This window comes from Chiloscyllium plagiosum, unplaced genomic scaffold (assembly GCF_037043375.1).
Source record: "Chiloscyllium plagiosum isolate Xiang-an unplaced genomic scaffold, Cpla_swu_hap1 HiC_scaffold_31, whole genome shotgun sequence".
NCBI lineage: Eukaryota > Metazoa > Chordata > Chondrichthyes > Orectolobiformes > Hemiscylliidae > Chiloscyllium > Chiloscyllium plagiosum.
The window spans coordinates 15982234-15996813 of NW_028270169.1; the positions used below are offsets into that span (position 1 = coordinate 15982234).

Below are 14580 nucleotides of genomic sequence, written 5' to 3' on the forward strand. Positions count from 1 at the left end.
ACTAGACCATTCAGCCCCTCAAGCCTGTTCCACCATTCAATGAGATCTGTTTTTTAACTCCATCCACCTGCTTTAGTTTCATATCCTTTTATACACTTGTCTAGCAAAAACCTATTAATAGCACACTGAAAATTATTAATTGAGCTTGCACTTACTGAATTTTAGGGAGCAAGTTCCATGCCTCTGTCACCCTTTACATGAAGATGATCTTCCTAGTCTTTTTCTAGAAGGGCTTAGCTCTAATTTGAAGGTTATCTCCCATGTCCTATAGGGTCCCACACAAATGGAAAATTTGTCTTCCATTAGTTCACTGCAAAATCTTAAAACCCCAATTAAGTCACCCTTTTTGCTTTCTGCGTTCCAAATATTTCAAGCTCAGTTTTTGTAATCTTGCCCTTCAATCCACTCCTTATAGCTCTGGTAACATTCTGGTGAATTTGTGCTACACTCCAGCCAATGCCAATGCAATTTCCTGAGTTGCAATGTCTTGGACTATACATAGTATTACCAATGTATAGTTGTAAAGCTGTAGGAAAATTTCCTCCCCTTTATAGTCTAATTTGCATTGTAAAGACGATTATTCCATTAGCCTTTCTAATTGTTCTGTTATACCTTGGATTTCTTCTTACATCAACCATAGCCACAAACCTCAAATTGTAACTTGCTTACTTCTAACCCAACTGAGAATGGTTAATCAGTTACATTGGGGATTGGGTACACCAGGTATTTCTGGTTTGTCGGACTCACTTCCCCATAAAAAGAGTTTGAATCTGTCAATGTGTCAGAGTAGAAACATTATGGCTAACTGCACTTATCAAATGGTGGGTTTTAAATTATCATGGTGAGAGTGCTCCTTGTTAAATAGATAGAACCAACATCCATCTCAGAGATCATCAGTACAAATTCCTCATGCACTTATAGCATACGATGTTTTACATTACTGAGGAATGTTCCCCCGACAGAGTAAGTGGTGGACTAATTGCATTAATCACAGCAAATAAGAGTGGTGGTGGGGTGGGAGAGAGGGAGGATGAAACTATCACTTGGCTTCAGGAATGTACATTTTCTAAATAAATAAGTGACAAATGTTGACAAACTATAAGATTTGAAATGAGGTACTCATATCAAGAGCAAGATCATTGTATAAGATTCGCTCCACATAAATAGGATGCAGTTTTGACTGATCTACATATGTACCTAAGCCCCCCACACATTGTAATATATTCAAAATGTGTAGTAATACTCAAAGCAATTTATTTTTAGTAAATATACTGAATGATTCCTTTCAAAGTCTTACACATGCATATGTATTGGCAGGAAAACCCAGTCAAATGGACAGGAGCCTCTAAAGAGGCAGGGATCAATATCCAAAAGCCCAATTCTTACACCTCAAGCTATCAAACACATCTGGGTGCGCACAGCCTTGTTTGAGAAGGTCTTGGATAAAATCGTTCAATACATTGTTGATAACTCCAGGTAAGGTTCTGACTGGCAGCATGCAGTAAAAGTGCAGGTTGTGATGATGCTGCTCTTTTAACAAGGTGATGCTGCCTTGGGTTCTCTCTCGTTCTCTCTCGTTCTCTCTCGTTCTCTCTCGTTCTCTCTCGTTCTCTCTCGTTCTCTCTCGTTCTCTCTCGTTCTCTCTCGTTCTCTCTCGTTCTCTCTCGTTCTCTCTCGTTCTCTCTCGTTCTCTCTCTCTCTGTTGAAAATGAAGCAGCTTGAGTTAGAGGCAAAAGAAAGGGCAACAAATGAAACAATTTGAATTATGATTAAAAGCAGAAGAGAGAAAAGGGGAAAGAAAGAGAGGTTGAACTTCAGAATTTACACTTAGACTACAAATTCAGCTTATATTTATGGAGATGAAGGCTGAAGGTAAGCTCAGTGAGGATGAGCAAACCCATGGTAGCCAAAAGCCTGGGGAGCAACTGTTCCTAAATTTGAGATGGATTTGGAAGCCTTTTTCAGCTCATTTCAAAAAAGTGGCTAGTGACCATGTGGATTTTGTTGATCCAAGCAATACTTGTTAGCTCATGAGGTATTCACATCACTATCAGAGAAGGTATCTGCGGCATATGAGGAGGTGAAGAAAGTCATCTTAAGTGCTTACAAGCTTGTGCCAGAAGCCTACAGACAACGTTTCAGGAATCTAAGAAGGGACCCTGGTCAAACCTACATTGAGTTTGAAAGGATCAAACAAAATAATTTTGATAGGTAGATAAGGGCATTAAAAATAGGGCGAACCTATGACACTCTTAGAGACAATTATTTTGGAGGAGTTAAAAAATTCATTTCCTGAATTAGTGAGAACTCATGTGGAAGGGCAAAGAATTAAGATGGCAAGATTAGCAGCTGAAATGGCTGGTGGCTATGAGTTGGCCCACAAATCTAAATTTAGCTTCCAAAGTCAATTTCAATACCATAAGGTATTGAAATTGGGGAAAAGAGGAATCCCCAAGTGGAAAGGGAAAGGTACATCTTGGTGAAGATCATAAGGATAACTTACCACGGGGTAAAAAGGAAACCCTTGAAAGGCAGAGAGAAGTTAAAAAGCTCTGGTGTTTTCATGGCAATTAAGTAGGCCACATGAAATCACAATGTTGGTGGGTTAGGAAAAGCACTGGGAAACCAGAAGTAGGAAAACAAGATAAGCCAGTGAATTTTGTTGGAGTGGTAATGGAAAGTACAGTGGAGGCTAGAAAGCTGCACCAGAATGTCCAATCTGGTCAGAGGTTCTTTAAACCATATACCTGTGAGGGTAAACATTACTCACATAGGCCAGGAGCAGCAGGTAAAGAGGTTACAATATTAAGAGATATGGGATCCTCTCAATCTGTGATGTTGAAAGATGAGGAGATATGCACCTCTGAAGGACTGTTGGTAGAAGTAGTATTAGTAACGGGAATTCACGGTGAGACAAGAAGTGCTCAATAAGTAAAGCAAGGTTAAAGTGTCCAGTGAAGAGTGGAGAAGTCATGGTGGGAGTAGTGAACAAACTCTCAGCTCCAGGAATACAATTTGTCCTTGCTAATGATATAGTTGGTTCACAGATAGGTGTGCTGCTGACTGTAGTTGAAAGGCCAGTGAAAACTCCAACAAATGAACTATTGCAGGCCACATGTCCTGGGATTTTTCCTGACTGTGTGGTAATGAGGTCACAAAGTCACCAGTTGAAACAGGAGAGATCAAAGAGTACAGATAAGAAAGTTGAAGTGGAATTAGCAGAGACCCTGTTTGATCAGATGGTTGACACAAACCAGGAACACACAGATGACACAGCAAGACATATTTAGTTCAGATAAGTTAACTGAGTTACAGCAAAATTTAAAGCAATTGTATCAGAAGGCACACACATAAAAAGAATCTGAATGCATCCCTGAATGGCATGTGATCTACACTTGACATGTATGTCAAGTAATTTGAAAACCACAGGCAGTACTAAAGCTCACACCTTTAATGCCTATTCCTGCAATTGAGGAACCTTTTGCAAGCGTCTTAATTGATTGCATAGGACCTCTACCTAAAATAAAAAATGGGAATCAGTATTTGTTAACGATGTGTCCACTAGATTTCCAGAGGTTGTTCCATTAAACAATATCACAACTCAAAGGATTGTAGAGGAGTTACTCAAATGTTTCACTAGATACACTAGATGTTTCACAGAGATACAATCAGATCAAAGGTCAAACTTTACATCAAAGTTATTCAAGGAAGTTATGGACAGCTTTGGAATAAAACAGTTCAAGTCACAGAGAGCGCTAGAAAGGTGGCATCAGACATTAATGACCATGATGAGGGCTTATAGTCTAGATATTCCAGGTGATTAGGATAAGAGTATTCTGTTTGTACTTTTTGTGATTAGCGATGCACCAAATGAATCAACCAAATTCAGTCCATTTGAATTAGTTTTTGGCCATGAAGTGAGAGGAAATTGATTAAGGAGAAATTGGTGAGTCAGAATTCAGAGACCATGTATTTAGACTATGTGTCACATTTTCAAGAACAATTAAATAGAGCAAGGGAGTTGGCTAGGTAGCATTTAAAAGTATCACAGCATACAATGAAATAGGAAGCAACAAGAAAGCAAAAACTCTCAATTTTGCTATCGGGGCTTATGTTAGTGTTAGTTCCAGTGATAGGTGAATCTTTAAAAACAAGGTTTAGTGGACCTTATCAAGTTGAAAAGAAATTGAGTGAGGTGAACTATTTGATAAGGACTCCAGACAGAAAGAAATCTCTGTGTCAAGTGAGTATGCTCAAAAGGTAGTTTGACAGAGAAAGAAAGCAAAAGGAGAATGTGTCACTAGTTACAACATAGAGTGAAGAACTAAGTTCATAGGATTCTGAACTAGACATTCCTCAAATTAAATTGGACAATGAGGAAGTTGCCAAAAAATGGGATAAATTATAAAGTTACCTTCCAGAGGAAAATCGAAATGATCTAAAGGAATTATTACTATCACATGAGGAGATATGTGGAAATAAGTTGAGAAGTATCAACCTAATTATCCATGTTGTAGATATAGGAGATGCTGTTCCAATTAAGCAACATCCTTCGCACAAACTTTGAACATCCTTATAGGCATAACCCTCTAAAGTTGGCACTGGTTCAAAAAGGAGGTTGAACGCATGCTTCAAGGTGACATAGAGTCATAGAGATGTACAGCATGGAAACAGACCCTTCAGTCCAACCTGTCTATGCTGACCAGATTTCCCAACCCAATCTAGTCTCACCTGCCAGCACCCAGCCCATATCCCTCCAAACCCTTCCTATTCATATATCCATCCAAATGCCTCTTGAATGTTGCAATTGTACCAGCCTCCACCACATCCTCTGGCAGCTCATTCCAAACACGTACCACCCTCTGCATGAAAAAGTTGCCCCTTGGGTGTCTTTTTATATCTTTCCCCTCTCACCCTAAACCAATGCCCTCTAGTTCTGGACTCCCTGACCCCAGGGAAAAGACTTTGTCTATTTATCCTATCCATGCCCCTCATAATTTTGTAAACCTCTATTAGGTCACCCCTCAGCCTCCGACGCTCCAGGGAAAACAGGCCCAGCCTGTTCAGCCTCTCCCTGCAGCTCAAGTCCTCCAACCCTGGCAACATCCTTGTAAATCTTTTCTGAATCCTTTCAAGTTTCACAACATCTTTCTATTAGGAAGGAGACCAGAATTGCATGCAATATTCCAACAGTGGCCAAACCAATGTCCTGTACAGCCGCAACATGACCTCCCAACTCCTGTACTCAATACTCTGACCAATAAAGGAAAGCATACCAAACACCTTCTTCACTATCCTATTTACCTGTGACTCCACTTTCAAGGAGCTATGAATCTGCACTCCAAGGTCTCTTTGTTCAGCAACACTCCCTAGGACCTTACCATTAAGTGTATAAGTCCCGCGAAGATTTGCTTTCCCAAAATGCAACACCTCGCATTTATCTGAATTAAACTCCATCTGCCACTTCTCAGCCCTTTGGCCAATTCATTCTTAGGTAACCCTCTTCGCTGTCCACTTTCGGTGTCATCTGCAAACTTACTAACTGTACCTCTTATGCTCGCATCCAAATCATTTATGTAATAATCAGTAAGTTACAGTGACTGGAGCTCACCCATAGCAATGGTACCAATACCCAATGGTTACGTGTGGACTATCGCAAAGTCAATGCAGTTACAAGATAATGCAAGACTGATGCATATCCAATTCCGTGTTTGGAAGACTGCATTAGCAAAGTGGGACTGGCAACTTATATTTCTAAGTTGGACTTGCTCAGAGGGTACTGGCAGGTACCTTTTGTCCAAAAGAGTGAAGAGAATTTCGGTTTTCATAGCGCCGAATGGACTGTATCTGTTTAAAGTCATGTCATTTGATATGAACAATGCGCCAGCCAATGGGTCATCCCTGGATTACCCAATTGTGTCGTATATATTGATGACTTGGTGACTTTTCGTCACACATGGAAGGAACATTTGCAACATTTATCAGACTTGTTTGATGGACTTTGGAAGGCTGGCTTGATGATAAACCTGACTAAGAATGAATTTGCCAAAGCCCAAGTCACCATTGTGGGCTATGTGATTGGACGTGGACAAGTGGCTCCACAGCATGCAAAAATGAAGGTAACTGGGGAGTTTCCCATACCATCGACAAAAAGAGCAGTACGATGATTCCTGCGATTGAATGGGTTTTATCAAAAATACATACCAAATTTTAGCAGTGTGGCCGCTCCACTCACTGAATTGCTAACAAAAGGCAAGAAGTTTCAGTGGACTGTCAGAAGGCATTTGACAGCCTGAAAGCTGTGTTAACCACTGCCCTGGTATTAGCCACACCTAATTACACCAAGCCATTCAAGGTGGCTATTGATGCGAGTGATGTGGCTGTCAGTGCTGTGCTCTTACAGGAAGATGACAAGAAGATAGAAAGACCACCTGGGTATTTCTCAGGGAAGTTGAACATTCATCAGCAGAAATATTTGACAGTAGAGACAGAGATTTGAGCTTTATGTTACCAGTAATGTATCTGAGACAATCATTCACACTGATCATAACCCATTGACATTTGTGGAGAAATTTAAGGACAAAAATGCCAGACAATTTAGATGGAGCTAGTTACAGCCATTCAATTTGAAAGTGTGCATGTGACAGGACAGGAAAACATGATTGTCGATGCATTGTCAAGACTTGAAAGAGAAATGGAGGCATTTGGTGGCAGCAGTAAAACAGATTGAAACGAAATAGAGCAGTGCATGTTTGTATGACTGTAGTCAATGTAATGTACATGTATGTTATAGAGTACTAACAGTTTAAGATTAAGGGGTTTTAAAATTATGCTGTCTTTGGATTTTGATGGTTTATTTTTTTTAAAGGGGGCAGGTGTGATGATGCTGCTCCTTTAACAAGGTTATGCTGTCCTTGGCTTTTTTTTTTCAGTAGTAAAAGTAGCGATTCCAAAATGTCTGGCTTGGATGGGTTTTAGGGCCAATTTGATTATAGCCTCAGGCAAAACGCTTTCAAGTTTTTTAAAAAAATTGTACTATGAAAGGGGAGTGGCTAGTTCTCCCAGCTCAGCTTTTCTCTGGTTTGGTTGGGGTTTTAGCAGTCTGACTATACACTGAAAGCAGTCAGCTCAGTTTGAGGTTGCTGGTCCAAGAAACAGCTACCTTGAAGAAAGTGTTCCATGCTGCTATCTCTCTCTCTCTCTCTCTCTCTCTCTCTCTCTCTCTCTCTCTCTCTCTCTCTCTCTCTCTCCTGTAAGACCCTGTGTTTGATTTTTTCCTTTTGTGCCAAGGAAGTATTTATGGAGATTGTTGTAAGTATTTGAAACAGCATCATTAAGTGAGGATAGTCTGTTGGGTTTTTGGGTAGGTTGAGTTATTTGGTATTCTGTTCTCAATTGTTTGTGTTTTGTTTGATGATTTTGTAAATAAATTATACTTAGTTTAAACCTAAGTGGTTGGACCAGCTGCATCTCTCCTAGATTGTCCACTCTACACCTGCTTAAAACAACTAGTAAAGTTCTAGTGCGGGCTACTTTCTTGAAATGTTTTGAGAGAGTCTGGCCTGGTCTATAGCAAGGTGTTCAATGTATTTGTTCATTTCAGAGTGACTATTGTTATAACCATCACAGTGGAGCTGATGCAGAAAAACTTGTCCCTGAAACAGTGTTAGTTTGGGAACAGGAGGAGGCCATTCAGCCACAGGAATATTTTCACCTTACAACTGTGCATCAGTCGCATTTATTCACCTTTTAAGTCTTTTAAAACTGTTTGAATATTTTTCGAACCTCACTATACATAAGATTTGATGATTAAATTTGATTAGATACAAATGAAATTGTGATTAGTCTCACAAATTTTCATGAGAATTGAGCATTGATTTTCTTTGCATCAGCCAGCTAAAGTTTAATTAAGTGTTAACTGATTTTTGCAAACACAATATTCCTGATCCATCAGATTAAATTGCTAACTGGCTTTGATTAACCATGCATTTCATGCATTTAGCTTCAGACTAAAAGATTGAGGGTATTGGAAGTGGGTAGGTTGTGATGTCAGCAATTAATTTCAAGGTTATCTTACTTCCCGGATCATATGCACCAACCCTCTGAAGAGCATCCCAACCAGATCCACTGTCCCATCCTGTTCCCGTAACAACATTTTCCCCATGGCTAACTCACCTAACCTACACATCTTTGGACTATGGAAGAAAACCAGAGCACCCAGACCAAACCCATGCAGATACGGGAGAACATCCAAGCTTCACACAGACGGTCACCCAAGGCTGGGTTTGAACCCAGTCCCTGGTGCTGTGAGGCAGCAGTGCTAACCACTACGCTGCCGTTCCATCCTTATTTTTATAGGCTGAAGTCATAATCTATATAGTCTAAATAGGAGGTGGAATCTCCAAATATCCAGAGAAACCTTGCATTCTCTAGTCAAGGTCCACATTCGCCCATGTTGAATCATCACCAAATTATTGCATTTTTGAGGGTTTTAAAGACAAAAGAACTGGAGTTAATTAAAACAAAAGCATTTTCTGAAGGTAAAACATTTTTAAAAAGTAAACTTGCCAAAAGTTAACTAGATTGGTCCGAAATATGGATAAAATGTTTCTTAGTTTATAAGTGTGTGAAGTGATTTTTGTATTTGTAGATCGGCTTTGGGCCTCTTCACCCATGTTAGGTGAAAACCTACTCATTTTTGTTGTTTTTTTGTGATGGGTAACTCCACACCTTTCACCATCTCTGATAAGCCTAGGGGTGGATTTGAAGAGTGGCATGAGCTGTATGTGCGTTGATATTCCCTGCCTCCCTTTGGGAAAACCTTGTGTTTACCTTGATGCCTCCTTGCAAAAGCGCAAATAAGATCAGGAAGCCAGCATGTGGATAGAGCTGGACATGAACCCTAATTCTTCCCCATCCCCCAGCTTCACCCTCAAACATTCTTGAGAATGCAAGCATAAATTGAGAGAAAAATTTGGTATTTTTGTAATTCCGATTTGATGAGTCAAATACATTTTTTTCCATTAATACTTATCTATCTACAAGAAGTAAAAATAAAGTTGCAATGGTTCCAGAGGATCAAAGAGCTGCCTTCTCATAGATGATTGGTTTAACCTGAGGGTCATCATAGCTCAGGCAAGGGATGAGGTTGAGAAGGTGGGACTTTGATGGTGACCTCTGCACTACTTCATGTTAGCCTGCCATCTGTTCACAAAACAATGTAATTCTAGCCTAGTTCCCAGTCAGTTCTTGCAGAAAAATATTTGACCATCTCCATCTCATCCGACCAGGTTGCTTTTTTTTAAATATTTCTCCCTTTTCCATAAGGGTGCAAGAAAGGTCATTTATCCCGTGTGACCTGTTTGTAAAGATTGATAGCCCAGTCAGGCCACCATACACAATCATACAGCACAGGATTTCTTTTGTGCCTGAAGGTTGAGACTGACCAAATTGTGTGCTAATAACCTCCAGTCATTTTGATCTTACTTGCTTCTTTTGTGCCCATCTTGGGTTGACTCCTTCCCACTGTGTCCCAGGTCATTAGACTAGCCAACTAGCTGCTCCAGTTACTCACCAATACTGGTGGTACCAGCCTTGGTGAGATGGATCAAGCAATTTGGATTAGTTGCCCAAGTAATGTGCCTAGTCTTTCCCTCTTCACAACACAGCTGGATCGCATGTGGAAGAAATGGCTGGAGGTCAGTGCCAAGTTAAGAAACTCAGTGACCACTTTGTCTATTTGGGAACAAGGAGCCCATCCTACAAAGATGCTTCCACTTAGTCTAATCTTGTGAGAATCAGAAGAATATCACTACCATCCATCACTGAAATTTTCAGCAGAATCCTTCTGAAACATGTAGTGCAACATCTTGGCCAGGATCAGCTGCCACAGAATCAATGTGGTTTCAGAAACGACTGAAGGATCACTGATGTGAATGGTGTTTGTTAACCTGACCAAGATCTTTAACACTCTTCACATGCCTTTCTTTATTTTTATCAATGCCTTAGATGGTGGGGATCCTGGCATCCAAATCTAAATCTAAATCTAGTTTTACTGCCCAATCCAAGAGGGTTCCAAGAAAAATATGACTTCTCCAAAGACATACTTCGTGATTTTCTGTCTTCCAATGTCCATATCTGCTGGTTCAGAGCTGGACATGCAATGTGACAGGACCTGATGTCTCATCCATGCAGAACATTGATTTTAAGAAGCATAAAGAAAATGGAAATAATGTAGCAGTTGTTCCAGGAAAGCCCTACCTGAAGCCCAAATTTCCAGTTGATGACCAGAACCTGGAAACAGTGCATAAGTATACTTGGCAGCTCACTCGCTCAAACTGCTTACATTGTTTATGCAACACATAGAAGAATTGTCAAAATGAGTGTAGCCTTCAGAATTCTAACATTGGTTTGGGAGTTGGAGAGGAGGGGATCTGCCTACCAAACTGATTTGAGTGCAATAATTCTGTCCACTCTACTGTATATATGTCAGGTTTGAACAGCGTACCAGCATCTTGCCAACAAACCCAAACATTTTGAATTAATCTACTTCTGGAAGCTTCTGAACATCAGGTGGCAGGATGGCCACTGAGGTGTTCACCTGAGCTGGTACGCCAAGCACCTGCACCATACTGAGACTGTCACAAGTGAATTGTAGTCAGCATGCCTAACACTTGCTAGAGCAAAAACCAAAGTGAAACTTGAGAGCTTGAAACTGAGGGACATGGAAATTAAAAGAAGCTCCACAATAACTCAAAAGACTTAACTTTAGAATTTTAATATTGACTCCAATTCCTGGATGAAGCTCATGCAGGATTGGCTGTACCTAGAATGGCCAACTGAAAAACATTGCACATCTCTCATAGCAAGCACACTTGAGACAGAGGGAGAGAATGTAATGAGAGGTAGTCTCAAGACAGTAAATCATGCAATCAACTGTGGTCTTATATCCTACTTGAGGTAGAACTTGTCCAGCCTCTACAAATCACCTGTGTTTCAACTGGAACCCTATCAAAGACTTCAGGTAATGAACATGGGTATCTTTACTTTGAGCAACGAACAAGAATCTGGGGTTGAATTTGAAACCACAAATCTACATCCTTCATGCCATGACCCAATACAGTAAACCATTAAAGTTTATAATGCAGAGATTTGGATTTCAATGTGTGGCCAGCCAGTCATTTCCATCTATGCTATTATTCTTCACCTCATTTACTTATGATTTTGAACATTTTAGCTTAGAATGTCCTTTGCATTACCTTTGTTGGATAGTGCCCACAGAACCTGTGTCAGAAATGATATACTAGGTAGGGCACTCCAGCATTGACCTACTTAAGAATGGTATTGAGCCAGTTACATGTCCTAATTGAATCCTCGTGCCTGTTTCATGGGACAGTTTGAAAAATTTGTTGACTGTTGTCAAACCAGCTCTTCTTAAATATGCTTTTCCAACCTCCCCCCCCCTCCCCCCACTTCCCAACAAGGTCATGATACTATAGATAAGTATAAAAATTTTTATTTAATTGAATATTGAGCCAAGGGGAGCGCTCTTCAGCCCTGATTCTGAGCTGCTCGACTGATGTTCCAATCAACTAGCTTAACTGTTTTCTTTCTGCAGCCAATGAACTGTCTCTGGTGCAATTACATGTCCATGCAGTTTGCTAGTTCCATGCCATTTGTTGTAGTCTTGCCATTGGTATCATTAGATGCTCACAATGTGTGTTCCACTGGGACATGGTCTCCAGTTCATTTCTAGGCCTTTCTCTCTTGTATGCAACACTGCTTGAATTTCTCAGATATAAATACTTTATCATTTTATTTCTTTCAGCAAATACTATGAAAAGCAAGCCCTAATGTCTGATCCAGTCTGTGGACCGATTCTAGCTTCTCTGCTGGGTAAGGGTTCTGAATTAATATTCTAATCATTAACAAACATGCAAACCGGGGGGGGGGGGGGAGGTTGTTTTTATTTTGTAAGCAAGAAATTTATGTGCAATTTAAAAGTTTCTACCAGTTGCTTCATCAAATGCCCAATGGAGCAGTTCGGTCACTCTGTGGTAACTGAGCAATGCTGAATGGGAAGATTTGTAACAATTTAGCTGGTTTCTGGTTTGGGACTATGGCTTAGTGTTTAGGAACTACAATTTGCTTCACTGTCCTAGGGTTTGGGAGGATATGGGTTAGTGTTTAAGTGCTACAATTTGCTGCACTCTCCAAGGATTTTGTGGGTGTGGATTAGTTGTTTAGAAGCTAAAATTGGATTCACTGTCATAGGGATTTGGGGGTGTGGGTTAGTGGTTTAAATACTACAACTGGATTCACTGTCCTAGGAATTGGTGGTAGGGGTTCGTGGTTTAAGGGCTACAACTGACTTCACTATCCTAGAAGTGACAGAGGCAAGGAAAAGAAATTAGCCAGAGTACATGTTCTTGATGTAATAGCTTGCACTAGAAAGTGCCCATCACAGTCATTGATGGTCAACAAACTTAATACCCCAAGAGAAGAACAGTCAAGGTACTCGTAGATGTTTTCAAAACAACTTGAAACAGGAGAAAGTAAGTTGTAGTTTCCTTACAATTGCCAGGCTCCGACCAATAACTCTATAATGACCAACCTCAATCTTCCTGTTATGTATGAATCAGTGCACTTACTGAAAAATCTCACTCAACCATTGAAAAGTAAGCTGTTTTAAATGAATCTATCTGTGCTAACAGCCCATATGCTCCAAAGGGAACAGAATAAAATTCAGAAGGTGCTCGAGAAATTCAGCAGGCACAAACTAGGGAGAGACAAACAGTGTTAATGTTTCAAGTGCAATATGACTTAATTCAGAGCATGGATAGTATTTTCCAGTTTCCAAATGATGCCTTAACAAACAGATTGCTGATAGTGAGTATCAGCAGTTTTTGTTTTGTGGCGCATGAACCATAATGGTGGGAGTGAGCTATAAGTATCACTTATACAAGTCAATCACTGTACAGGAGATGACCTGTTGCTGAACTCTGTGTACCTAATGGCACTTTGCCTGGGAATGTGATGTACATTGTTAATTGGTCTTGCGAATTAGTGAATCACTGTCGTGTGCATAACTTATATTATTTCATTATCGGAGACATTTTCTTTTTTAAGCTTTTTTTTCTCCTTTGCTATTTGTCAACCAAAACAGTCACCAATGACCAATCCCAAGCCCCCCTCAGTGCCAATCTTGCAATATCCCAATACCTTGCAGCTTGTATTGTAGGAGCGTGAATGGAAATTTTATAATGTGGTGTGTTGAGTGAGGCTCAAAACTAGGTTGGAGCAGGTCTGAGAAATGCAGAGATAAGCATAATTTCCTTTAGACAGAATTAAAGCCTTACTCAAGCGTGTCAAATGCCATACTTCATAGTAGTGCAATTTATATTTGCACTCTGATTACAATTTGATCTTGTTCTGCTTCAGTGAAAAAGAAAATTCATTTAATTTTCTGCTTCTTGTTACAGTTGGTCCCTGTGCATTAGAGTACACAAAACTTAAAACTGCTGACCATTACTGGACTGATCCATCAGCAGATGAACTGGTGCAAAGACATCGTATTCATGGAGCCCATGGACACCAGGATTCCCCATCGAAACGTCCTGCACTTGGTGTAAGAATCAAAATAATCAGAAATCTGTATAACCTGTTATATTAGTGGGACCACAGCCAGTTCAATAAAATATTATGGGCTTGGAGATCTGCATTACTTTGCTAATTATTTGAGATAGAGGTCCATAGAGTCATAGTCAAGTTACAGTAGTTTTTTTTTTGTTTCTGATTTTTCTTTCCTTCTGTGGATCAAGGGGTATCAGTTGAGCAAGCCAATTCCACCTGTATAGGAAGGATCGATTCTGAGGATCACAGCCTTAATGAGTAACTGAAAACTGCTGAAGAATTTTCTAGACATACGCAAGGGCGGCATGGTGGTTCAGTGGTTAACACTGCTGCCTCACAGCGCCAGGCACCCAGGTTTGATTTCACTCTTGGGTGACTGTCTGTGTGGAGTTTGCATATTCTCCCTGTGTCTGCCTGGGTTTGTTCCAGGTGCTCTGGTTTCCTCCCACAATCCAAAGATGTGCAGCTTAGGTGGATTGACCATGCTGAATTTCCCATAGTGTCCAGGTATGTACAGTCTAGGTAGAATAGCCATGGAAAATGCCGTAGGGCTTGTGGGCCTGGTTGAATGTTCTTTGGAGGGTTGGTGGAGCCTGAAGGGCCAAATAGCCTGCTTCCACTCTGTATGGATTCTAGGATTCTATGAAGATAGTCAAAAGGATAGGGAAAACAAATATAAACTGTACTTCCTAATATCCAAAGCAAGAGGGTACTGTTCTCTTTATAGTTATCTACGTTGTCCTCCATTAATGGCTTAGTCTTGTTTTGGGTAAACTCACCACCGTTACCTTTAATCAGCTACTTTAAGAAATCTCAGAGGCAATCAAGTACTGAAACAATAATTCAAACGTTCTTGCATGAAGCAACCCTCAAGTAAGCAATTATAAGCCTGCTACCCAACTTAGCTATTACTTAATTAATGTTGCAATCTGGCCAGGACTTCAACCA

At 40.3% G+C, this 14580-nt stretch overlaps 1 protein-coding gene across 3 annotated transcripts in view; it reads left to right on the top strand.

Annotated features, from left to right (window-relative positions):
* Positions 1 to 14580, top strand: part of sgsm2 (small G protein signaling modulator 2) — a 216565-nt gene that overhangs the window by 151341 nt on the left and 50644 nt on the right. For all 3 annotated transcript variants that reach the window (XM_087977285.1, XM_043718289.2, XM_043718290.2), the window contains exons 4-6: positions 1318 to 1476; positions 11828 to 11895; positions 13482 to 13627. In XM_087977285.1, the coding sequence (XP_087833411.1) occupies positions 1318 to 1476; positions 11828 to 11895; positions 13482 to 13627 (373 nt within the window). The remainder of the gene's footprint in view (positions 1 to 1317; positions 1477 to 11827; positions 11896 to 13481; positions 13628 to 14580) is intronic.